The sequence below is a fragment of the Chelon labrosus genome, assembly GCF_963514085.1.
Source record: "Chelon labrosus genome assembly, chromosome: 5".
In the NCBI taxonomy this organism is placed as follows: domain Eukaryota; kingdom Metazoa; phylum Chordata; class Actinopteri; order Mugiliformes; family Mugilidae; genus Chelon; species Chelon labrosus.
This window is the reverse complement of record NC_140341.1, coordinates 23139789-23164269: the sequence shown is the minus strand read 5'-3', so window position 1 is coordinate 23164269 and position 24481 is coordinate 23139789. Positions and strand designations below refer to the sequence as shown.

At 40.0% G+C, this 24481-nt stretch overlaps 1 protein-coding gene across 1 annotated transcript in view; it reads right to left on the bottom strand.

Annotated features, from left to right (window-relative positions):
• Positions 1–643: 643 nt before the first annotated feature.
• stxbp5l (syntaxin binding protein 5L) overlaps positions 644–24481 on the bottom strand; it is a 130212-nt gene continuing 106374 nt past the window's right edge. Inside the window, exons 21-30 of the mRNA XM_084544728.1 lie at positions 20300–20404; positions 16719–16772; positions 14103–14282; positions 8146–8247; positions 6645–6884; positions 3806–4169; positions 2908–3073; positions 2085–2196; positions 1684–1904; positions 644–1140 (exon numbers count right to left, since the gene is read on the bottom strand). Coding sequence (XP_084400854.1) covers positions 1099–1140; positions 1684–1904; positions 2085–2196; positions 2908–3073; positions 3806–4169; positions 6645–6884; positions 8146–8247; positions 14103–14282; positions 16719–16772; positions 20300–20404 — 1586 coding nt within the window. The 3' untranslated portion in view covers positions 644–1098. The remainder of the gene's footprint in view (positions 1141–1683; positions 1905–2084; positions 2197–2907; positions 3074–3805; positions 4170–6644; positions 6885–8145; positions 8248–14102; positions 14283–16718; positions 16773–20299; positions 20405–24481) is intronic.

Below are 24481 nucleotides of genomic sequence, written 5' to 3'. Positions count from 1 at the left end.
TGTAAAGAAAACTTTAACAAATGCCCTCTAATCTGCTCTTCTCAACAGGAAGCCTGCGATGTCTACCACATATTAGCTCTTAGTTAGTTTGCAGTGAGTGGATTCATCCATCTTGGATTTATGGCACATGAATAGGTTTATCATATAAACACACTGTTCAGAATACAATTCTATCTCTCTACCCCTCTGCATATGCCTCACACCAATCTCTCCAATCTGTAACTTGGGGAATGAGAGGTTCCCTCATCGTCATTTAATGCTTTTATAAGTAGCAGCAGCTGAAAAGTGAAAATAGATCAGTGTGATAAGACTGTGCAGAGTTAAGTGTTAATACTACTCATTTATATTTGCACTGTGCAGCCCAGAGTAATTGAGAAGTTTAGCGTTATTCTAAGTGTGTGTAAGATAAAGTTAACTATGTGCATTTATATTGTGTCAAGTAATAGTTGCTGAGACTAAGAAAAAAACAACCTAAAAAGGAAGAATAAAAAAAAAAAAGGGAAAGTAACACAAGTTTTGGCTTAATAGCAATGCAGGTATACATTTCCCTTTTTATATATAGATTTTTTTGTCAATATCTCAAAAAATATAAAGTTTTTCATAGTTCCTGTTGTTGGCTTACATCATAAATAAAACTTTTTTTTTGTAATTTTTGACTCTCCTGTTAAAGTAGCATGCTGCTTTTTAATATGGCAGTTGTATATTTTTAATAGTCATCCATTGTTGTTTCATGCATTTCTTGTTGATTTCTTAACTTTTGAGTATCTACACAGTAAGGTCCAGAAAACCCAGCCACACAAGTTCCCACTCAGACACACACACACACGCGCAGACACACACACAGACACATCACCAGTTCCATCTTCAGACCTTCAAATGCCGCCATCCTCTCTCTGTCCTTAACACTGCACGTCAAGGAAGTAGCCTGTCCTCGTCATTCACCAATGTGACAGTGCTGTACATGTAGCCAGTCCAGAAGCCGTAAAGACAAAGTCACTCTAGTGTCCCTCTGTTAATTGCTTTCATTTTTAAAGTGAAAGTCCTGTCGCGGCATAAAGCTCCCACCCGGCCATGGGCCTCAGCCTTCATGTTCTGCTATTAGAACTGGTACCACTTCTTGTCCTTGCACTTCAGCATCAACTGTAAAATAAAAACAGAGTCACATACAGTTGATGGAGAGGTATAAAAGATTATTATAGCTTTGTCAAATGCTGGACAGAATTTCTTTGGAATAACATTTTTAAAAACTACAGTATATACCGTTTTTCAGCACCAGTGTTGTCATGAAGAGTACATAAATGGTATCTTATGATTACTTTACTTCCAAAAAAGCGTGTTTTTACAATTCAAACACCAACATGCCAAATGTTAACAAACTGAGAAATTGTATTGTTTTGTTTTTTTCAAGGAATATATGCTGTTTGAATTAAAAGTCAGCAATTATTGCATTTTGTCTTTATTCACGTTTTACAGAGCTTGACAACTATTTTTATTTTTTTGGAAACATGGCTGTATCAATCCTTTTACATTAGTGGCATTATTCTGAACATGAACAAAAATCAATGGCTGATTTATTATTATTTTGTTTTTCATTTTCAGTTCAGAGCTTAAATTTAAAAAGTACTGACATAACCATTTGTAAACTTGTGAAGTGACTTTGCTTATCTGTGCTCTTGTTTTCACCTCATGAGCGTGTTTGGAGAAGGTTTCTGCACTGGTCATCATCAGGGCGGTCCGTTCCTCCAGCTCTCCCAACCTTTGGCCTCTCTCATCCAGGGCAATGCGGGCCCGTGCCAGGTCTCCCACCACTCCACTGGCTGCCACCTTCATGCCCTCCATCCCTGCCTGTCCAGGGATGTGCTGCGCCAGACTCCGAGAAGCCTTACCAGCTGCCGCCTCACCAACTGCCGACAACATCAGACAAAAACAAAATGAAACGAGACATAAAGAAATGACGTAGACCTTTGAAGACTCAAAACATTTGTCTTTTACAATACTGACTATTAATATCATGTGGCCTACTTTAGGCATGTTAGTCATGTTGGAGTGAAAAACTAATATTTAAAACGGGAAAGAGAACGCACAGAGCTCTTCTCGGTCAAAGGTTTGGGCATTTCCTCCGAAAAAGCCCTTTAAAAATCCTCGGTTCTGGGCCTCTGGTGTTTCTATTGGTGTAAACAGCTCTCCCAGCATTTCCTGCAATGAGTGAAAATGAAAGAAAATTTCTTAAAAAATTGCACAAGAGATGAAATGCCAGTATTGATTGATTGTATCAGCGAGTCAAGATGGAACCAAAATGATACTTTTATGACCTATAAAAAAACTGCCTTACTGCAGATACATATAACTGTATGATACCGTTTGTCAGTTTACTTGTCCACACACACCAACAGTTCTCCTCCATGACTGGGATATCCAGAAACTACTAAGAATACACTGCTGCCAGTAGATGGCACTATGGCAGCATTATGTTCCAGGCTTCACATTTGTTGTCAGTGAGGGTGCAGTGACGGCTTTTAAGAATAACCACCTATGGATATGGATATGACCGTGTGTACATGCACATGCACACTGCAACACTGCATCTATATTCAGCCCAGCAGAGTTCATACAACATGTGACATGTGTGACATTTCCCTTCAGTGGTTCCTGTCAGCTCCAGGCTTCACCATGTGTGGGAATAATATCTGCTGCTTATTTACTGCACCAATACTTCTCTGAACTCCAAACCAAAGTGTGAGATTGAAGCGTGAGAAATAAAATTACCAGTCAACGGTTTGGTTTTTTTTTTCTTTCTTTTACATACATACACGTAAATGCACATTTGGAGATGACTTCATCTTAACATGTGTATCATAGATAGATGTTGCACGCCAGAGATGGAGAGACAAAAGCTGCACTGCTGACCTGCAGGTTGTCGCACATCTCTTGGCTGTACGTAATTCTCTGGATCTCTGTGGGGGAGCTGAGGTATAGAGCCTGACCCCCGTTGGTGAAGCAAAAGGTTCTTGCAATGCGCATGTCTGTCAGAGGCAGGTAATTGACATCCATCAGTGGTCTTAAACTGGGCAGACTGTGAGCAGAGTGAGAAGAATGAAGGACAAGTCAGACACCAGGAACATTTGTATAGCATCAGCTGTACCCTGGAAAGTAAAGCACACCACACAACCAAACCAAACTAATTCATACTGTATTACTGTTTTTTTCACTATTAGTGGTATATCTTTGGTAACAATGCATACATTTGATGGATAGAAAATTGTTTTCAGTTTTACAATGACTCTATTTAAGCTATAAATAAAAGCATGTCATCAAACTGTATTCTTAAAGGTATATTTAAACCACATGACGGAAAAAAATATCATCATTAGCATCCAACCAAACAGAAAGGTGTTATCTCCTCATGTAAACATGTCACATATGTTTTCCTCCTACTTTATTCAGAGGTGTATTTGAGAAATAAAAATAAGTCAGTCATAGTGTGGTTAAATGAAATACTTAGAATGGGAAACACTTCATTTGATGCATCGGACTCTAAAGGCAAAGGGTCAACAGTGCACTCAACCAAGTCTACATAATTGCCCATGCTGGGATCTCAATTATTATACAATTAATTTTGCAGCTCTAGTCCAAGCCAAAGTTCTCACACAAGAAAATACCCATTGGCATATAAAGATGAATTGAAGTGAGCTTACGTTATGGAAATTTCAGGTAAAATCATCACAGTTTTAGTTTATACTCTGCATGCAGAAGATGGCCAAAATTAAGACACACACAGAACCCTGAGGAGTGTCTATGGTCATACCTGAGTGTCATGACATGTCCATTAGCACAGAAGCAGGCCAAGCACACGCTGTTGCTCACAGATACCACATCGGCTCGAAGTACAAAGGATGACTCTGTGATGTTGTGGACAAAGAGGCAAGACTGCGAGGGCATCAGGAACACTTTGGCCTGCCTCTCAGAGCACACCACAGCCAAATGTCCCTCTCCGCAGGCGTCCTGGGACGATGACGGGGAAAAGTGGACCAGTTTGCGCCTCCGTGGTCGGTCGGGGTCCTCTGGGGCATTGAGGTCCCTCCAAACCTCATACGGGCTCTGAATGAGAGCTCCCATGCAGTCCAAGAAACCAAAGCGCAGCACAGAGCCCTTCAGCATTTGGACAGCTCCTGAGTGTTTTGGAAGTGTCAAGAGGGAAACAGGGATGGCACGTTGTCCAAGAATAAAATCTTCAAAGCTATGGCACATTACATAAGCCTCAAAGGTGCTGATGCAAAACATTTCTGCTCTAAGCTGTGTTAAAAAGTCACAGACGGTTACATTTTAATATGTATAAATAGTTATCTCTTGTTTGCTGCTACTGACATATAGCCAAGAGTATGCACCTACTGCATTAGAAACTATCTACTGGAAATCCACAGGAGCACTTTACAAACACACAGAGAGTTTAACAATACTTTCCTGTTTGCCATTATTTTCCTTGGAACTGAATCTGTGACCTGCCAGTAATAAGCTTGCGTCTTGTAGGTTTAGTCTCAAGAGAACAAGTGCTACTTCAAAGAGTCCGGGTTTTTGATGTTTTCACTTTGAGTAGGAGACCTTTTTTCCCACATGGCAACATTTCTGGACGAGTAATGCATGTTTGAAAGCTACAGTTTTGTTTAGTCATACCGCAAAGTCTGTCCTTAGTACTCTTTAGTAAAGAAGGAAGTCATTTTAAGCATGGCAAATACCCATCAAAGTTCTCCACGACAACAAATGTCATCTAATTGAGTCAAATAAGGTCTGAGAAGCACTTTAAGTATGAGTGAGAGGAAATGCTGTTTTCACAGCTTAACACGGCGCTTAATTCCTCAGGAAATGACCTGCTCTTATTATAAAAGCTTTGTGCTACATCAACATGGCATTTTCTCTTATGGCTGATTAGAGCTTTTGTGTCAGTCTGACACTATTAAAGTCAAGCACTCATATCCTAGCTTTTTAAAGTCTGTGTGCCTTATATATTAAAAATACTTTTAACTATAAATGCACTATTATAAAATGATAATCATTGTACATTGAGCAGTTTGGTATAGCACTGTTTCAGTGGGGGTGAATGGAGTAGCTAATTACACAACAAGAACTCTCTGAGTTCAAACTGGCTGCAGCTTCCCATGACCCTCCATCAGATAAGTTGTAATAGATGATGGATGGGCTGCTTTATTTCTTGGAAGCAAGCTTTGCTCTTTGATACAGATATTATGTATTTTTATTATGTAATTTAATCCTAAACCAAATTATTTGACTTAATCTTTTCTTAGTATTACTAGGTATAATCATGGACGAAACGACATGAGTCAAGTAAAATCATCTATTCATGATTAGGAACTTACGTTAGTGAAAGAGAGAAGATGTCTGATTAGACGGTTTGTAGGAGCCAGAAATAGGGAAGAACTGTCTGTGCTTGTCCGGCCACAAATTAATTTTGGACCAATTACAGTTGTTGCAGCCTGAGTTGCTGCAAGGCATGGTTTCATTTCTATGTAGGTGCAAGTCAGGCTATAGCGTAGGGCATACGTGTCAAACATTTTTCCAATAAAAGTAATTGCTATTCCTAGGGTTCACACAGATTTAGTAAGAGCTGTGAACAACACAACACTAAGACCTAGAACTAAACAGAAATTGCACTTCTTTTTCTTAAGAAATGTCCGGTCATTAAATGTAAACATTTTCATAATGTTCTTCTTTGCACTAACACAAAGGGAAACATTCGGAGTTGTTGTTATTTATAGGTAAATGCCCTATCGTGTTATTGGTCTGGCCCCCTTGATATCAAACTGGGCTGTATGTGGCCCCTGAACTAAAATGAGTTTGGCACCCCTGGCATAGGGTATGGACATGCATTCATAAATGTGGCTTTAGTCTCTATTGACAATGCTAAATAAAATTTCTCTTATATGAAATACCAAAAGGTGAGACATATTCGACTTATCTACCACTAATTTATCAACGTTTTGAATTGCACCAGCAATTTAATAGAGGCTTCATTAAATCCCCAATTCATTTCCATTAAGTTTAAAAGGCAGATTGTTAAACAACCGCGAAATTGAGAACATTGAGCATGGTCCACTTATTATGTTTTCACCAAGCACATTCAAAATCTACATAACTTCTTTGTCAGATGGGGTATTAAACCTTTTAACACTGCGTCCAAGCCACAGGTGATATAATAATCAGCAAAAGGGACACAGTCTGAGCTGAAAATGCAACACCGTTGAATAGGTTTATGGCTTGCTATTAGTAGTGAGTGAATAATTTGAAAAAAGGGATAAACGTGATATACTTTGTGGATCTTAATGCGTTCTCTCCACTTTTGATGGAATGTCTTATTCTTGACAAGACTGAAAGCTGTTCTAAGCCCTTTTGTGTGGATGTAAAGTGGGTTTTCCTCAAGAAAGATATCTGTTACAACTTTGTGATAACAATGTTACTGTTTAGATGATTTGTGTCTCATCAAAATACTGTTAATATCTGAGAACGCCATGACAACATGGCCACTACCAAATAAAAAGCAGTTACTCTGTGTAAATATCAGCATATCTGAAGTTTCTGCAGGACATCTTTATGACACTTTAGTGATGAAAGCCAGTTTTAGGTGTACTCACCGCTAGGGCCAATGGTGACAGGTTCTTCCATCCTCTCCTCCTGGTCAGTAGGAATGGACATTGGGATGAGCAAGGCCACGCCTAAGCTAGTGCCCACCCACAGACATGGGGTGGGCAGGGCGTCACTTTTGCGCCCATAGGATTCTCCAAACTGCAGTGTGGTGATGGCCTCTTTGGTGTCCCGGTCAATGCTGGACACACTGGAACTGCGTGAGCGGCTGAAGGAGTTTTCACGACTCTCTACAGCAGCGGCCACCAAACACAGAGGCACAGCATAGGCAGAAATGATGCAAGATGAGTCAGAAGTGAATGAAATGACAAAAGAAGGAAGAGTGAGAAAGAAAAGGAAATGGTATTGGAGAACAGAATTTTATGGAAAGAGTTGCAGAAGAGTACAGCAGCGTGGTGAAAAAGAAGACAGAATGGGTATGGGAGTGAGAGGATAAACAGTTAAAAAAAACATACAGTGAGGTGAGAGGCAGTGAATAGGAGTGCAGAAGACAAAATATTCTAAAAGTCAAACATGGTTTAACTGCAGATTGTATGTGATGTAAAACAGGAACAAAAAAGCCACTGAATTGATGTGATACTCTGAGAAGCAAAGTGATCAAACATTACAAATCTGGAAAGAAACATATTTTCACTCCACACCCTGTCCACACACACACACACTTAGTTTATTGATGTTGAACTGGTTTTACTCCATTACAAGATTCTACCTAGTGGTCTGTTGGCAGTCGCTAACAGGCACGCACACACACTCACACTGGCAGCTGCACCAAATTCAAAAACTTCTCTCAGTCTGTTTGAGTGCTACACATTCAGGTCCTCCGTTGTGTACTTAAAGCCTCCATCATGAAAGTATTTCTGTATTGCTGCATTTCTGAATTATTCAGAGCCAGAAAATGTGCAGTACTGCATTGGCAGCCTGATGTTACACTGAGTGGAGACTTTATGTAACAGCAACTGCAGATGGCTGCAAAGCCCGGAGTACACAAACACAGATAAGATGAATTAAATCTTGACAGATGCACAATGGATGCATTCTCGGCAACACTTTAAAAGCATTTTGAGAACCAAATCTACCAAGCAGTCCTGTTTAACCGGTTCATTTGGTTGTTATGAAAACCTAACCAGAGATGAGGGCTGTAAATTAGCCAAGACTAATTTGTATAGATTAAATCTGCTGACTTGTTCATCTGTAATATTTTTTTTTACCTGTATTCTCCCTCTTCAGTAAAATAAAAAATATATTCTGCACAAACTAAAACACTAAAACAAAGCATCCACTATTTATGAGCTCTTGCAGGACATACAGTGTGCGCTGAAAACATTCACTGCGATAAAGATGGCTTCACGCAATTCCTACACTTCCCAGGACAGCAGCAGGCACTTCAAGATGACAAAGGGCCACAGGACGGACTGACATTCTGACGGACGGACGAACGTAAATTAGCCAGCAGGACAGCAGTTTATGGGTTTGTGGCCGAAGCCCCCTTACCTCTCTCACTCCAGCAGTAGGAGGCGGCGGTGTGGTGCTCGTCGTGGGAGTACATAGTGACTCCGTGTAACTGCTGAAGCATTGCCCTCCTGGATGCATGCCCTACTCATCCCCCATGACATGAACCCCGTTGAACAAACCACAACCCGACATGTCCCGAGGAAACAAATACACACACGTACACAAGCGTAGCCATACCGAGCCAAGGAACAGACGAGACGGACAGATGAACAGCAGTACCAGAGAATGACAGAGAGGGAAAGAGAGAAAGATGCAACTGAGCGTGGACAGATTGCTTCAAGTTTATACAAAGACAGAGAGAGTACGACTGAAAAAGAGGCAGCTCGGAAATGTTTCTGGTGGCCACACAACCTTTACTCGCATATCCATGTTCTCTCTGAACCCCTTTTCAGCACCATCTGCTATTATAAACACTGTTGGCCAAAGTGGCAGGTTTCTACACTTCAGCTGTTATGAGTAACGCTGATACAACATTCCTACATGCAGCCCGGTGTACTGTACAACACTATTGAACGACACACAGCATTTTGCTTTCTTTGATATTGCCACAAATGCAGAAACCTGTGGAGGGGATACTACGTTGTAAACTTAAAACGGGCACAAGGAGCGAAATACAAAATCAATTCAATAACACAAAACCTTAATACAAAAGCTAGGACTTGAAAAATTCTTTTTTATGTGGTATCAGAGCAGTTTCAACATATTTCTGCGCTTTTAGTCAAAATTCTGATATCTTGTTGACAATGCTGTGCAACGCTGCTGGCAACCACAGTGACAAAATAGCCTTCTGCTGTGAGCCTGGGTAGCAGCAGCTCGGTTTTGCCGCGTGTCGTTGGGGTGTGTTTACGCTGTGTGACAGAGCCTGTGGGGTGCTGGCTAATGAAAGTCAGACGCAGTGGTACTCTGACAGGACACAGGGACCCCCGGGGCCCCCTTACAGGGAGCTAGAGGCGGGCGAGGCAGTGTCAGGCAGGTGATAAGGAAAGGCAGACAAGAAGTGGTGAGACAGACAAAGGCGCTAGGTTTATACAGCGGTACGTGCACATACACTCACACACACTTTAGAGACAAGGACAAACATCTGGGGTTTAACTCCTATTTTCATTTCTGACTGAGAACACAGCTTTGTTGTACGCTTTGATTTAACTCATAGATTCAATTGTTCATTTAAGTTGCACTGGAGAAATATTTAACCTCAAATTCTAACATTACAACAGTCAAGATGAGTCAGTTCATTATTGCACAGCTCCAACAAGAATCTCTTAAATCATAAAGCCGTGTAATAGAAGACCTACTGTTTCAGATTTTTTTAATCTTGCATTCAAACATGGCTATAGGTGTGTGTGTGTGAGTGCAGACTTGAACATCTTTTGAAAAAGTTAGGCCAGGAAGTGACTGAGTCACCTCAGCTCTGTGCTGTGGTCCAGTGAAATGTATTTTTGTACTGCTTTTTTTTTTTAAATTCTGTGGTACTGTGATAATGTGTGTATTACTAAGCTTATACTGTGGGGAAACAACACCTCCTCCCTTAGTACTTATGAACAAATCAACTCATAACAGATAATAATAGATTATCATGTTCTTTCAAAACCACAACCATATCGTACAATTGTATCATCAATATTTCATAGGTGTGTAGCCTAACCCAGATGGGAGGTATGGAAATGTCTACTGTACATTGAGCCTGGCCTCTCTGCCATTTCCCTCCTCTGTCTGGTCGCCTGGCATGCAGGCCTCATTAACATCGGCCTCGTTTCTCGCACTGCTTGTTGACCTTTAATTATTCCAGTGATCCTGCTGGCTCTTCACTGTGGTAACCCAGTGAAACTGATAAACAACAGTGCCAAAGGTAGGCAGCAGATAGAGAATATGCAAAGGTCTGCTGAGAAAACTGACTACTCACACCTAATAAACACACATCTATGCCACTACAGGCTACAGCTAGTCTTAATTTTCATTCTATTTTCTCTGTACCACATGCTCTGCATGTCAGAATGAATTTACCCCAGGTAAAGCAAAAAATTCAATACAACAAAACCGTTATGAATTTTATATATGACAATGAGCGAGTCTTAATTGATGCAAATTAAAGTAAATCTCTCGGTCAACATCTTGCTGTATTCAACTACTGGCCTGGCTAGTTACAATATTAATTAAACCGCACACAACGTGGTAGAGTTAAAGGAGTGTGCTCCAAAAACCTCATCATGCAATATCTGGTGCTCAAAGTTGACATTTAGACATTCCAGAGGGTGGTACAAGAAGCTCATGATGTATGCAGATTGGAAAAGATTTCTTTCATTGATGTCTGAATAATTAAGTAGAGAGAAGCTTTGAGACTGCTTGGTCAAAGATCAAATAAAATGTTTCATGGGTCAATTGAAATTGTAGATTCAACACAATGGCATATTTACAGGCTTAACAAACAAATGAACTGATAATGCAGGTAATAAAAGCCTTCTATCTTTACACTATACCCAGAATGCCTGGTCTTGTGCACAGAAATGCACCTGCAGGAAAAGACAAATTATTTTATGTCATGTTAGACTTTAGACAGCATGATGACCACCATGAACTGACTAAAGTCAAGGTCATGTTTAGGAGTACTGGCCTGTCTTGGAGGACTCAACATGTATCCTATGTTAAACTATGTGATCCAGCTAGACAGTTCTTTTGTTGATGAATTACTTTCAGAGGCTTTCTGAATTCTCCCTTTAGTTTAAAATAAAGTGGTAACTGGTGTTAAGTTTGAGTTTAGTAATCATGTAAAATCTCCAGGTTGTCTAGGGAACCTGGGTTACACGAACATCCTGGAGCCAAAACACTACAAAGTTTTACATTAAAGTACTCAAGATGTCAGTCAAACAGTTTCTCACTGATATTTTCAGAGGTCACAGTAGCACTAAATCAGCTGTGGAATAGAGCGATTATCTCCATCGTCTGCATCGTTCTGGTTGATAATGCACCTGTTGCTCAGGCAGTGGCTTTAATAAAACATTCAGCTTATGATAATGAAAAACAGCTTCCCTCTTGGTTCCAGGTCACTGTTGTATAATGAGGTTGTTGAAAATGACAGCGTGGATCTAATTGCAAGACTGACATAAAATGGTCAGCCATGACTCAATAAACAACACTGCACCTATCCATTTTTTTTATTTGTATCTGTAACTTTATAGCACAGCAGATGATCAGCATGATCAGTTGCTGTTACTTTTTGTCTGATGTCCTTGCAGGGTGGCTACACTAACTGTGACATTTTGGGAACTGTCACGATGTTGAGTCCCCTATGGAGAGATTAGCCTGTCGTGACCTGACTGAGAGTTCCTGTTAATCTCAAACTGAAAGCAAAGACAGAACATGAGTTGGCCAGCAGTGAAAGATCTGCCCACCCAGAGTGATCCACAAGTGTAAAAGTTGCACAAGGTTTATATGATGACCATTACGGTTTAGACTGACTTACATTTTAATTGCATGACAACCTGCTCCAGTCTCCACACCACTTTAAACTAGAGCACTGCAGTGTTAAACAACTCCTCTGCCTCCAGGCCCAATCATCTATCAGTCACTTTTTATGGATCACCCACTTAAATCTTGTCCCTAAACCTGCAGTTTTTTTAGCTAGTGTCTGCCACATTCACTTTTACTGTGGCTTTTTTCACCAACAAACACATCTAGTTTCGAATGGAGGAGAGATAAATGAAATGTTCACCATGACAGGCCAATGTCAGGAGTGCTGTTAAGATGAAAAATTGTGCCTCTCATTTTTGTCGGAGTAGGAGGATGTTGTTTATTCAAAGTCAATAGATGTCCTGCATTGGTGTCTTGATGTTTGTTGCCTGGCAGTGACAGACTAAGTGCAAAGATTCATGCATATTGTGTAATTAAATGTTCCGTCCTGACCGAGGCCACTTTTCTGTGTCATTTCTGGGGTCAATCTCTCAAAATTGCACTGCTGGGAGTGTCATTTTAAGGCTTCACTTGACAGCACATTTGTCTATCTGCTGTTTGGCTTTTGTCTGTGTGTCACTTATGTAAGAGCAGATAAAAAAATACGCCCAATAGCAAGGCTAAAACATTTCCCAATTCTCCTTTAAAATAGAAATCAAAGCTCTGAGAAAGAGTAAAATGTTGAAGATAAGAAAGATATGTTATTGTGTCCCTTATAAGGTTTTCTTAATTCAGATTAACATGTGATTATTATTACACACACATGAAAACGCAGAAACAGATTTACACACCCACAGATTCCCTTTCCATCACGCAAAAACACAGGTATATACACACATTTCCACACTGACTATGGGAACATGAAGCCTCTGATGGGGTTTTCAATGGTAGAAGAAGAGTGTGAATTAAAGGGTATACGGATGGAAGAAAAATAAAACGTCAGATTTGTCAACGAAAATGTCAGAATGCCAGAGTGCAAACTGAGCAGTTGTCCTATATTATCCTCCTCTTTTATGTGCGTGCATACTGAAAAGGGCATTTCAAAATAAAAAAATAATGTTCATAATTTTGACTGGATAATTTCAGTATGAAGACATTGTATAGACAACGAAAACCAAATAAAACTCATGAAATGCTTTCATAGGCTCAAGGTTTTGTGGATTATGAGAAAGTAGAGAAGTGTGGCCACACTAATTTTCCAATTTTTTGTAACCTAATTTTCAAAAACATATCCAGAATCTTTTTATGAGAAGATAAAAAAGTGGGTAGAATAAGGCATTAACTTCTACTACTACTTGATGGAATAATGCTATCAGGTCCATTGTAAACGCATCAATACTGTTACAGATCAAATAAATATGAACAGAAAATAAAAGAAAGAGATGAGTACAAATCATTTGTTGAATCATTAATGTTCAGGCCTGGGACATGGTCGACACAAGCAACATTATTAAAAGGACACAGTGCATGGGCTGTTTCTTGCATTCAAAAGAAGCAGAACCTGAGGTCCAAATGTTGTAAGGTGATGCTAATGCAAGCTGCAGAAACGTTTGGGTAGTAAGTAACTAGAAAATGTCAGAAACAAGTGGAAAAGCATGTTCATCTCAATACTATCACCGTCTGATGGCTGATTCCCAGTTACCTCAGTGTGCCACTGTATCTAAAAATGTAATTTGTACACGCATACTTTGAAGTAGCTGTTGACAATTTAGAGAATACAAAAAAATTTACACTTGATATCCTCTGCCCCCCTAATAATGGTTAAGGTTGTTACTGTTTCTCCACTCTAATAGTACATATGCAGGTACAAAAATATATTGGCTGACTTTTAGTCTGTGGTGGATTATCCTTACCCCTTCTCCACGCAGAAAACTGATCATAAAATCAACTGTTTTAAAAGCAAGACAACTACTGCACCAAGCTACTGTGCAAGCTGCTGTGGCACACTAACTGTTGCAGAAGAGAAACACACAGTTCAGTCCATTCCTTACACTTCTATTTTTGTGTTTTAGGTTAAGAAAGGTAATAAAACTGCCTATAAACTGTTTACATCGCTGCTCTTACTACAAAAATAACCCCACATCCACTGATTCAATAAATGATGACAATAAAGAATCCTTGAATCCTTGATTCAACCTGTAGAGACTTGACAGTCCTGCAGTGCTCAGTTAAGGTTGATAAGCTATAATTGGACTATCACTGATTGGAAAAGGGTTCAGCGAACAATCAATTATGAAATTTCTATAATGAATGTGGCGGAAAACTCTCTTGTTGTTCATTGATTTGTTTGTTCCACAGTAGTTGATCCTGACAGCTAAACCATAAATTCAGTTTTCATGCTGCTAACTTACATTAGCATGTGCTTGCCTTGTGTTAACTATGTATCAGGCCTTAATCCACTTACCCCAGGGTGAGAGGATGGCATGCGCTTGGGAAGGAGGGTATGTTATAGAGGATTAGGAATGGGAGTTGGGAAGACAAGCACACACCTTCAGTGTGGGACACAGGCAAAGAGATCTCCATGCAAGCAGCGGACTGGGCCTTGCGGAAGGGCGGTCGGCCAGGGCCTCTGCGGGTAAGCCGTGGCCCCTCGGGACCCATCGGAATGCGAGGCTTCCCCGCCGAGCAGGGCTGGGAGGTGGGGCTAGTGCAATGTCCATTGACATGATCTGTAACAATGGCAAAGCATTAGCAAACAACAGAAAGACGGAAATAATTAAACTTTTAAACATGTAGTAATCCAGTGCTGCAATATCCATCTTCATAAGTCGTTTAGTCTAATAATGAGCAGGGAAACTGAAAGAGGAAATCTGACAAAGAGGGGAAAGAATATTATCTTTTTAGAATGCAGGTTAGTCAATAGGCACTTTCTTAACCTATTGTGAGATAGTGTTGATTAATACTATAAGTCATTATTACACTACATGACCCATGGAGATGGATATTTTGGTAGTATAAGAGGAGCAAGCTGATGTTGAAAATCTGATTGTCAACTAGTAAAATGATAGTGAGTGGAAAGAGTGAGTGACAAAGGGTTGAAGAGTGGTTTGTAAGTATGCGCAAGAAAGTGAAAGAGATGCTCGGGCAAAAGAAACGAAAAAGAAAACCGTGAGTGCAGCTTCATCTAGTCTGTGCCAAGAAAGAAATATGAAGTATTTTTTTTAAGACCAGAAGCTTTATGACACCAAACTCAAAGTACAAGCAAAGATCAAAGCAATAGAAAAGAACACAAAAAATATTGTCTGCTACTTTGATCGAACGCAAATTAGCAATCACTTAAGTTGGCTAGACTGCATGACCATCTACAGACACTGCTGACATAATAACGCTCAGGGACCAGTTGTTGGAACAGTTGCCTTTACTTACAGTGCTTGTGTGAGTGAGCAAAATATGTCGTTCAGACAAAACCTTATTACACAAAAACAAAGGAAAAGCAGGATTGTGTGGACTGGGTGCACGCTACTGTCCTCTGTTGACTGCAGTTTAGTTGATAAAAAAGTCTGCCAAGACGACTTAAATTAACAGCTTCAACATACTGATGGCGGTTTAGTATCATTGATACTTGACTTGAGAGAAAATAAAACAGTGCTCTATGTGGTATTTGTGGTTGACAAAGATGTCTGATGGAAGCTTTTTTGTTCCCTTTCCTTTTAGAGATTCTATTATATGTTAACTACTAAAAAAAAAAGCCAGTATTCCTTTTTCACTCTCCTTAGTATTTGGCACTGATACTAAGTCTGTCATGTAAAAACTAGTGTTCTGTTCAGCCGGTTGATGCACAAATAATTCAATTTCAAAGTGAAGATGAAAAGCTCCAGGGTGCCACCCAGTCCGCGTGCAACACTCACCCAGCTTCACAGCAGGAAGAACCGAAGAAGTACGGGGCTGAAAACTGCAGGTAATATTGGGACAACTAATGCGGGAGCTTCGTGACGGAGCTGCTGTGAATCTGTCTTTATGTCTTGTCATTGTGAATTTAAAACACAAAATCTTTAATTTGCCCCGAAATGTTTTGAAGGAAACTGGTAAATAGCACAAAGACTGGTACTGTACTCTGAGGTCCACACTCCCCCCTCCGCACAGGCTGCTGCAAACATCCAGCAAGAGTGCGCACACACATACACCGACGTACACACACAAAGAATATTCTCAGTAGCAGACTATTCAGACAAAATATTTTGTTGTCATGACTCACAGCTGCTAATAGGTTCATATTGTCGCTTTTAACAAGGTAGAGGATTTCTATTTTTACCCCTTGTGCTGAAAGCATACATTGTTTCACAGGAGCGTTTGCACCTCACCAAAAATGAAATGAGCTTAAAGCATTTTCTCATTGATGACCCTAACTGTGTACTGACGCAACCGATATTAAAGTTTTATTTTCAAATTTGTGTTATTGTTAATGTCTGTCTTCCATATGTTGAAAAGAACGCAATTATACCTGTTACATAAAGAAAAGTCATTAAATGAGTCACAGAAATAGGTAGGCAATGGTACATTTTGTGTTAAAGAAGCAGAAGTTTTAGAAGGGACAGCATGTGTGACACTGCAGAAGGAGAGCACAGGAAACCGGAGACTGTGATGTTTATGTAGTAGTTAGATATGTATGGGGGAACGCTCAGTATCTGTAATGCAGATGATCCAGTCAAAATGGAGAAAAGACTGTTTAAGAAGAGAAATGGTCCAGTTACAATGAGAGTGGTGATCCAATACTGCAGAGCAAGGCTGTCAATGGAGGAAAGGTTGCATAAAATCAGAAGATGGTCCAATCATGATAAAGCGATAGAAAGCCTCAGATTTGAATGTGGGCATGAGTTACATATCACCTTTAAAAACACTTGCAAAATGTAGAAGGAACAAATACAGAAGGTTCAAATCAAAACACATTAAAGGGGCAAGATGGACGAACACTTCAGGCCAACAGTCTCATGGCTGGCTGAATTGGAAGAGAGAGTGACAAGGAAACTGAAAGAAGAAAGTCTGAGTGAGATTTAAAATAAAATGCTACTAATGCAACATAAAAACCTAGAAACCATGACAAAAGCAGAAAACTAAATGACTCAAAGGAAATCAAGTGAAAACTGCTGGCTTTTCGCCTACCGTACCAAGATCAGTCTTAAGATCTGTTGGCAGACTTAACTTTCTGCCGGGTCCCTTTACTGAAACAAAAGAATAGGACACAAAGCACCAGTTAATCCCTTCAAAAACAAAAAAATAAAAAATAAATAAAAAATAAAAAAATAAATCAGGTAATCTAAGTCAAACAATGACAAACAAATGTGCAAAAAAATAAAATGAATCAAAGTAAATGGTATTCATTCAAATGAACAAAGAACTAGAACATGCAAACTGGTGCAGTTGCACACAGCAGGCAAGTTTTAAAATGCATGCTCCATTGTTGTCCCAGGCCAGTGTTCCCAGCTATTGGTCAGAATGAAATACTTGTCCAATGGACTAAATGACCAGTCTCTTGGAGCAGGCCTTATCTTCTCACTGTTGCTTAACAACATAAAATAGTCTTGCTTGGAACTAATGCTAACTGCCTTGTTGAGCTACAACAAGACAAGACATACTTTAACTGTGACGTCTTCAACTTGAACACACATATCTAAAATCTGCCCGTTTTGGACAACTCTTGTTTTGTTTTCTGAGGCCTGGGATGTCTGACATGGAAGCACAAATAAACAGGGTAACACCTTAAGGTGCAGGTACAAAACTCACAGTCAGACACTGGAGGCAACCAAAATAACTTATTAAAACATTTTGCAAGCATTTTGCAGTAAGTAGAGAACTGCAAAGGTCGAACTTGAGGTGTTATGAGTCGGTTTCCCCCTCAAAAAGAAGGCAATGTTTCATTGTTTCTTTGTGCTGAATGATTAACTTGGTATGTGGAAGACACGGAATGGTGTTTACATGACGCCTAATAAATTTCATGAATTTGAGGAAAACGGAATGACTGGCCATTTCCTTGTTTCTTTAGAAGTGGGATATTCATCAAAGGAATCAATGGCGATTACTTTGACAGAGGTTTCAATTCTTCGGCCAGCGCTGGAGAAAAGAGAATGTGAGGCCTACTGAAGAAACAATGATCTACAGAAATGTAATACCACGTATTCTATTTTGGAAGCCTATTTGCTGACGAGGACCAGGCTGGCCGCTCAGTATCAAGGTCATTTTGTGGAAAAATTGAAGAATATTTTATTATTACAGAGGAAATATGGGTAGTATGATGCTCAAATTGGATTTCTCAATCAGTTAATTTCTGTTTCCATTTTCCCAGGAACAAGTACAGGGTTTTGGATTAGTGTCACTAATGAGATAACAGATGAGCTCTGTGTGTTTCTCATAATAAACCGTAGTGACCAGATGCTGCTGCAACCATATAAAATGTACAGTATTAGAGATAGAATGACAGGAAAAATATTCTCATAATGAAACCTATTCCACACAGATGGGTCCTCTGTTTAATAGGCCGGTGGCTGCATTAACACTTCATAAAATGTATTTTAATCAAAAGAAACAGGTGGGGCTGATCTGACAGGCCAAAGGGTTGCTCATTGTGAAATGAACAATGACCAGATAAACACTGCATGTATTACCATTCATTACCACAGGTTTTTGACTACAGAACCACATTTTAGCAAGTGGTCCCTCGGCCTGTATCCGACTTTGCCCTGTTGAGCAACATCACGGCCTTGTGTCAAAAAAATTACAATTTCATATCAAGCAACTTAAGTTTGTTATAATTATTCTATCATTTCTGTTCACTTTTCGTTTGGTTTGTTATGTTGTTTACATGATAATATTAAAACACATATAAGACAACAGTTCATCGTGGACTAGCCCCGTTTGCGAACCTCAGCACTCTGCTCATTCCGCCATGTTTCCCAGCACAAAACAATAACAGAGCAAACGCATTCTTTTCTAGTTGTTATTCACAGTCTCTGAAGTTGTTTTTGTGACCACTGTAGGTGCCTGCTTTCTCTCTGAAAGATAAAACATTTACTTGGACAGGAGCCCAAAATTTAAATGTTCTTCAAAGTGTGGTGCACTGCTCTGCTGTCCTAGCCCATGCTAGGAAAGCATTTTATCTTTCAGTATAAACAACAGGCACCAGTAACAATAAAAATACCTATGATGTAAAGCGGATGGCATATTGATTTGGGTTCCTAACACATGATTTCAACAGCCATGTGACTACTCCTACTCGTGTAGGGTTTGGTTGTGTGTCATACATACCCCACTACTTTCCTGTCTGTAAGACAATGTCCAATAAAAGGCTAAACACAATAAGAAAAACACTGGAATTTAATGTTGGTGTTTAATGTTGATTTTTAGCCTCTGACGTTTGTGTAGTAAATGCTACCTAAGTGAATTAAAGTATATTGAGTGCTAATATCTCAAATGGGGCTAATGTAGGACCAAATCGTGGGTACACGGATACATGAACATTCAAAGCAAGCGGAGTCATACTCATCAGCACCGCAACTGGCCGCATAGTGGACACCATGCAGTTAGTCAGAGACAAGACAATGATGAATGTTAGCTGAGAGCACAACAAGATAAGCTTGTGGGTTTGCTGACACACAGTATGAAAGACACAGAGAAGGAGACCCTGAGCACCACGGCTCTGTAAAAGAACACGTTGCCTTTTTAGAGAAAAAGATGCGTGATTCAAGTGGAGGCACGGTGATTAATGTCACAAAGAATGAAGCACTAGAGGCACTGACGAGTGAGGAGAAGAACCCGGCTGGAATACAACCCCTTCCTCTTCCTAAACCCGCCAGCCTCGCAGCATTGCTGAATGATGAAGGATCCAAGGTCAAAGCCCAGATCTGGCACATACAACAAACATCACAATGTCTACCCCCCTGCAGCTGGGGCAGACAGACAATGCACCACCAGCAGTCATCCGCAAAAAGCATGGGACACACTGACAAAGCAGCCACAGACATTCTACTCGTAGAAACACAGTCCCTGTAAGCTTGTTTACACTGCAAGCAACTTGGTTGATCCTGGACTTGCATTTGACTAACATTTTGATCATGAAAATGAGATGTTTTAATGAATTTAAAACTCACTCTGTGATTTTGAGATAATCTTGTTCTCTTATTTGTATGCCTGTTTTCCTAGTCCTTGTAACTGTTAATGTTTAACCAAGGAGGAGCCACCAGTGCAGCAACAGAAACGAGAACTGTCTACCCACCCACCACCTGTCCGCTATATAGTTTTTTCTTGCTCAATAATATATATTGTTTTTAAATACTCTACCAACCATGATGACGGGCTTTTAAATGTCTGTTATCAGCTTCTAAGTCATGCACTACTGCCCCAGCCATGGAAACTTGAGGAAACAAGGACGCAAAAACCAGCTTTACTCTTGATGGTCGGTGACCACAAAAAGATGATTCCGTTGGCAGCTTTTTGTACAAATAACAATTTAAAAAGAATTGCCTATACATTCACGCTTTCCTGCAAATGTGTAAGGAATTAATTGGCTTATGGTGTCTTATAGTGTTGCTCACAGTGTGGAAGCAGAGCATGCAAGGTGCAACATCAAACAAAGCACCTTTCAAAAACCAATCATCCTCTCTTTCCCCCTTGTTGCATTATTGCCATACAACAGAATAACCACAAGCAGGTGTCCATGAAGAGGCTGAGATCCATGACATGTCCCTCCTCTTACCATTGTCCAGTAAGTAAAAGACTGGACTGCAGTGGCTGGCTCTCAGACTGGCCACGGGCTCTGGCAGGACGCGTGGGTCATTGTGAAGGGAGGTTGGGTAATGAACTGGAACAGGAGATCCAACAGAACAGACACAGACTTTTCAGGGCAACAGGGGAGAGACAAACACATTGGGTGAACTGGGGAGAAGAGAGACTTGCAGGTAATAGGCAGGAAACAATTAAGAGGTTAAGTTATGAGAACAAAAGGATTAATAGAGTTTAGAACTACACCAATCCATCAGCAATATCCATCAGCAGTTTTCATATTCACAACGATTACTGTTACAAACAACAGTACAACTACAACTACAGCTACTTTAACTACAACCAATCACAACACAACTACTGCTACCGTTTCTAACCTGTCGTGTGTCCATCTCTCTATTTTATTTTTAGAGTCTCCTCCACCTCCTTAAAGTCAGTCAATCCTCCAGCTTTATTACACAAATCACTGTGACCTGAAAAGCCTGTTAATGCTTCTAGGCATTTATTTTAATTAAAAACTATTTTTACTTCCAAACACACTGTACACTAGCACCACTTCTATCTTCCAACAACACATTTTCAACCCTTTCAATATAAGGTATCAGTATTTCACACAGAGAGTATATCCTTCCATTTCGGGCAACCGATACTTCATACAGACAACGAGTGGATGAAATATCAAGAGTCATTTTACTCTTTTTTCCCAGTGTTCAGGTTTGATACGCCGACGCCAAGACTGTGGCGAAAAAGCTACCGACTGCAGAAACATGACTGATTGGAACCAGTGGGAACACTAACAGAACAGCCACAGGCTGTCAGCTTGACATGGCCAGTGTACACACATCTTAAAGTGTAGCTGCTACCCACACTTTAGCAACTCTAAACCTATGAGGACATACATAATAATAATAATAATAATAGCTTGGACTTATATAGCGCCTTTCATAGTACCCAAGGTCGCTTAACAATGTAAGTAAAAGGTATGAAAATGTTTATTCTTGTAGCCTCAACCCTAGCACTACTCATATAAACACATTTCATATATATTCCAACGTGAAAAAAGACTCTTCTTGGGGTTTGTGACTACTTCAACAGTCACATAATACTGTTTATAAAGGCACAATACATCACTAAAGGCCCTGTGGGGATGTTATCGGGGAGAACTGCTCATGCAGTGCTTTGTTGATGCAGTTCAGTTGCAAGCACATGTTGATACTGTATTGGATAAATGTAAAATCTGGTGGACATGGACAAAATGTAGTTGAAGTAACCAACACTTTCCTTACAAAAAGCTTCAACTGTGTATTCCCAGTTTTGATAATGGAAATATTGTTACTCATTCTTAATCACTTACAACTAACAGTTTTTAATTAAGTGTGCCACATTATCCGTTTTAACTGCACATCACACTTGTATTTCGTGATATTTCAGCAGAGTCACCAGTGGTGACTCTGCTGAAATTTAGTGGTGAGTGGTGACTCACCAGTAATATAATATAAACACATTGTGACCCTTTGTTACAGGAGGCTAATCCTATAGAAAAAGATGGACTTTTAGACATAGCATTGAAACTCTTGTGATTCTTCAAAAACATATAGAACTTTCATACAAAAAGTGTGGGTACAGCAAATGACATGACCATACATAAAAACTGAAAACTGGTGAAAGACCCAATGTGTACCATCAGCACGGTTGCTAACGTTATCTCTGTTATTATAGATTTTCAACCTTCTTCTGTAGCACATTTGAGAATTTTTTGCATTTCTACTTCCTGTAATCTATTAATAACCAATACCTATACTGGCTAATTAGAGTGACAAATAGATAGTATTAGAGTGTACCAGCTGGGTTTGAAAAATTTTATGGTTATTTCAGTTTTCTCAAACCTTGAGTTGCATGGAAGTTTCAGCTATTGCCTCACCTCACCTCACCTCACCTCACCTCACCCTTTAAGAGCTAAATATACCTACCGGGTCAGGCACCAATCACTAGCGTCTCATCTTGTTAGTCCAGCTTTCGAAGGCCCTGGTCATGTAAGCTCTGCTGCAGCTACAGGTGGCATAAAGCTCCCAGAGAAACCGTAACACATAACCCTAAACCAAAACAACAGACCTCGGGATATTTAAAAAAAACAAAAAACAGACACAACAGGAAGGATGTAGAGGGAGACAGCTTTCAGGCAGGAGAAGGGCCAATTACTGGGCCTAATGACAAAAGAAAGACAGGAAAAAGGTCAGGAAATAGAGAGGGAAAGATGTGTGAAGAAGTGAAAGAGATGCTTGCAGTTATTGACACACACGGTGAGTCAGGACGATGGCTGGCTTCCTTAATAAGCTGTCCACAGTCTGTATATGGCCCTGAACAGACACAGCACACCTGGTATGTCAGGCACAGTCAGACAGCCTCTAATGGCCATAGAGAATGGTAGAAGTTGATATTCAGCAGGAGGAAACAAACCATGAACTGTCAAGCAGAGCACAGCTGTGTTCCTCATTTGTCTGCCTGCATAACCAGTTTTTATATATTTTACATTAATCTTGCATTAATATGGAAGAGTTTTTAAGCATACAAAAGATTTACAAAGAAAAAAGAATCAACTGACCTTTAAAGTTAGGTCACTCTGCCATTAGCTATTGTTAACATTTCCATCTTGTAGTGCTGAAATTGTGCTCTGCTCAATATAACTGCTGCTTCTCCTCCCCTTCTCTGCGTAAATGTTAAAGTGAATCAGACACTTGATCACACTGTGTCATGCCGTATCTGTCCGTGTGCTTTTTTTTTTTCCATCTCTCCATAATTCTTCCTTTCTTCCATCTCTGTAATTAACAAATGACAGGCCTGTAATGGGACAGAATGACCATGACCCAGTCCACATCACAATACTGAAAGAATCCCTGCCACGACAAAGAACATCTTGTCCTGGTTTGTTATTGTTCTGCTCTCCTTAAGAAGTTCAAAGGCAAGGACACGTGAGCTCAGACAGGATAAAAAAAAAAAGCATTTATCATGTGTCCTGGACAAGACAAATGGGGGGCAACATGAAGGGAGGTTGCTGAATCTTTTATCCATCAGAAAACTGAATTCATGCTAAACAGGTACTCATACTGCATCTTAATGCTGCTCAAACATAAAGCAGACACTTTAACAAGAATTTAAAACAGGGGAAAGTTTCTTGAAACAGCCAGTCGAATCAGACAGACTTTTGTAAAGTCCTCAACCACTGCCTGTAAAAACTCTCTATAAGAGATTCACTTGACAGTGACTACAACTTGTGCCATCTTTTCATGTGTACAAGAGATCCCAAAAAGGGAGGAAATGAAATAGAATTTTCCATGCAGTGCAATTTTCTATTCATTTGGCTTGAAAACGTGTTTAGCCTCAAAGCTGAAAACCTACAATTTGCTCACTAGGTTAGTAGCAACATTCTCCATCACAGATTTAAAAAACCAAACCTCTTAGAACCTGTTGTAATCTCTGAGTCATTGTTGCGTCATAGATTCACCCACCTGCGGCTGCAGTACACTGGTATATGCTACCGAGCTAAAAGCTGCTTACTTTAGTGTTACATTTGCCAAAAAAAAAAAAAAAAAACATCACTTGAAATATTGAGAAATTTTCCCAGCTATTGATTTTTATTCTTCTTATGTATATTTTTACATTCGTCTTCATCACAGATTCACTAAACAAAGATAATGCAATTGTCTTAGTATGTTCATTTTCATCTATCCGTCTAGCAGCAGGCTAACAAAAGCCACCCAAACATCCTTCATTCCTGGTCTTCCTGGGCAAACCAGAGGCATTCCCAGGTCACAATGGATACAAATAATCCCTTCAGTGTATTTCTAGCTCTGCCCCAGGGTTCACCACTGACTTGGACATGCTTGAACATGTCTGGCAGGCATCAGATCAGAAATGACTCAATATAAACCTCCTCTCCTCTACACTTCACCTGCTTTAATGTCCCCAAGGAAGAGCTCACACACCCCTCCCTTCAAGAATTGGCAGGTTATTAGCACAAAAGCATTTCTGTGTCACTGTGACTCTATGTGAAGGCAACCAGCTCCTGGTAGGCTTTCCCGTGGCAGATTGTCTCAGGTGAGGGACCACAAGTCATTTAAAGGCTTGAACCCATGAGGCCCATGTGGATACAAGCTGA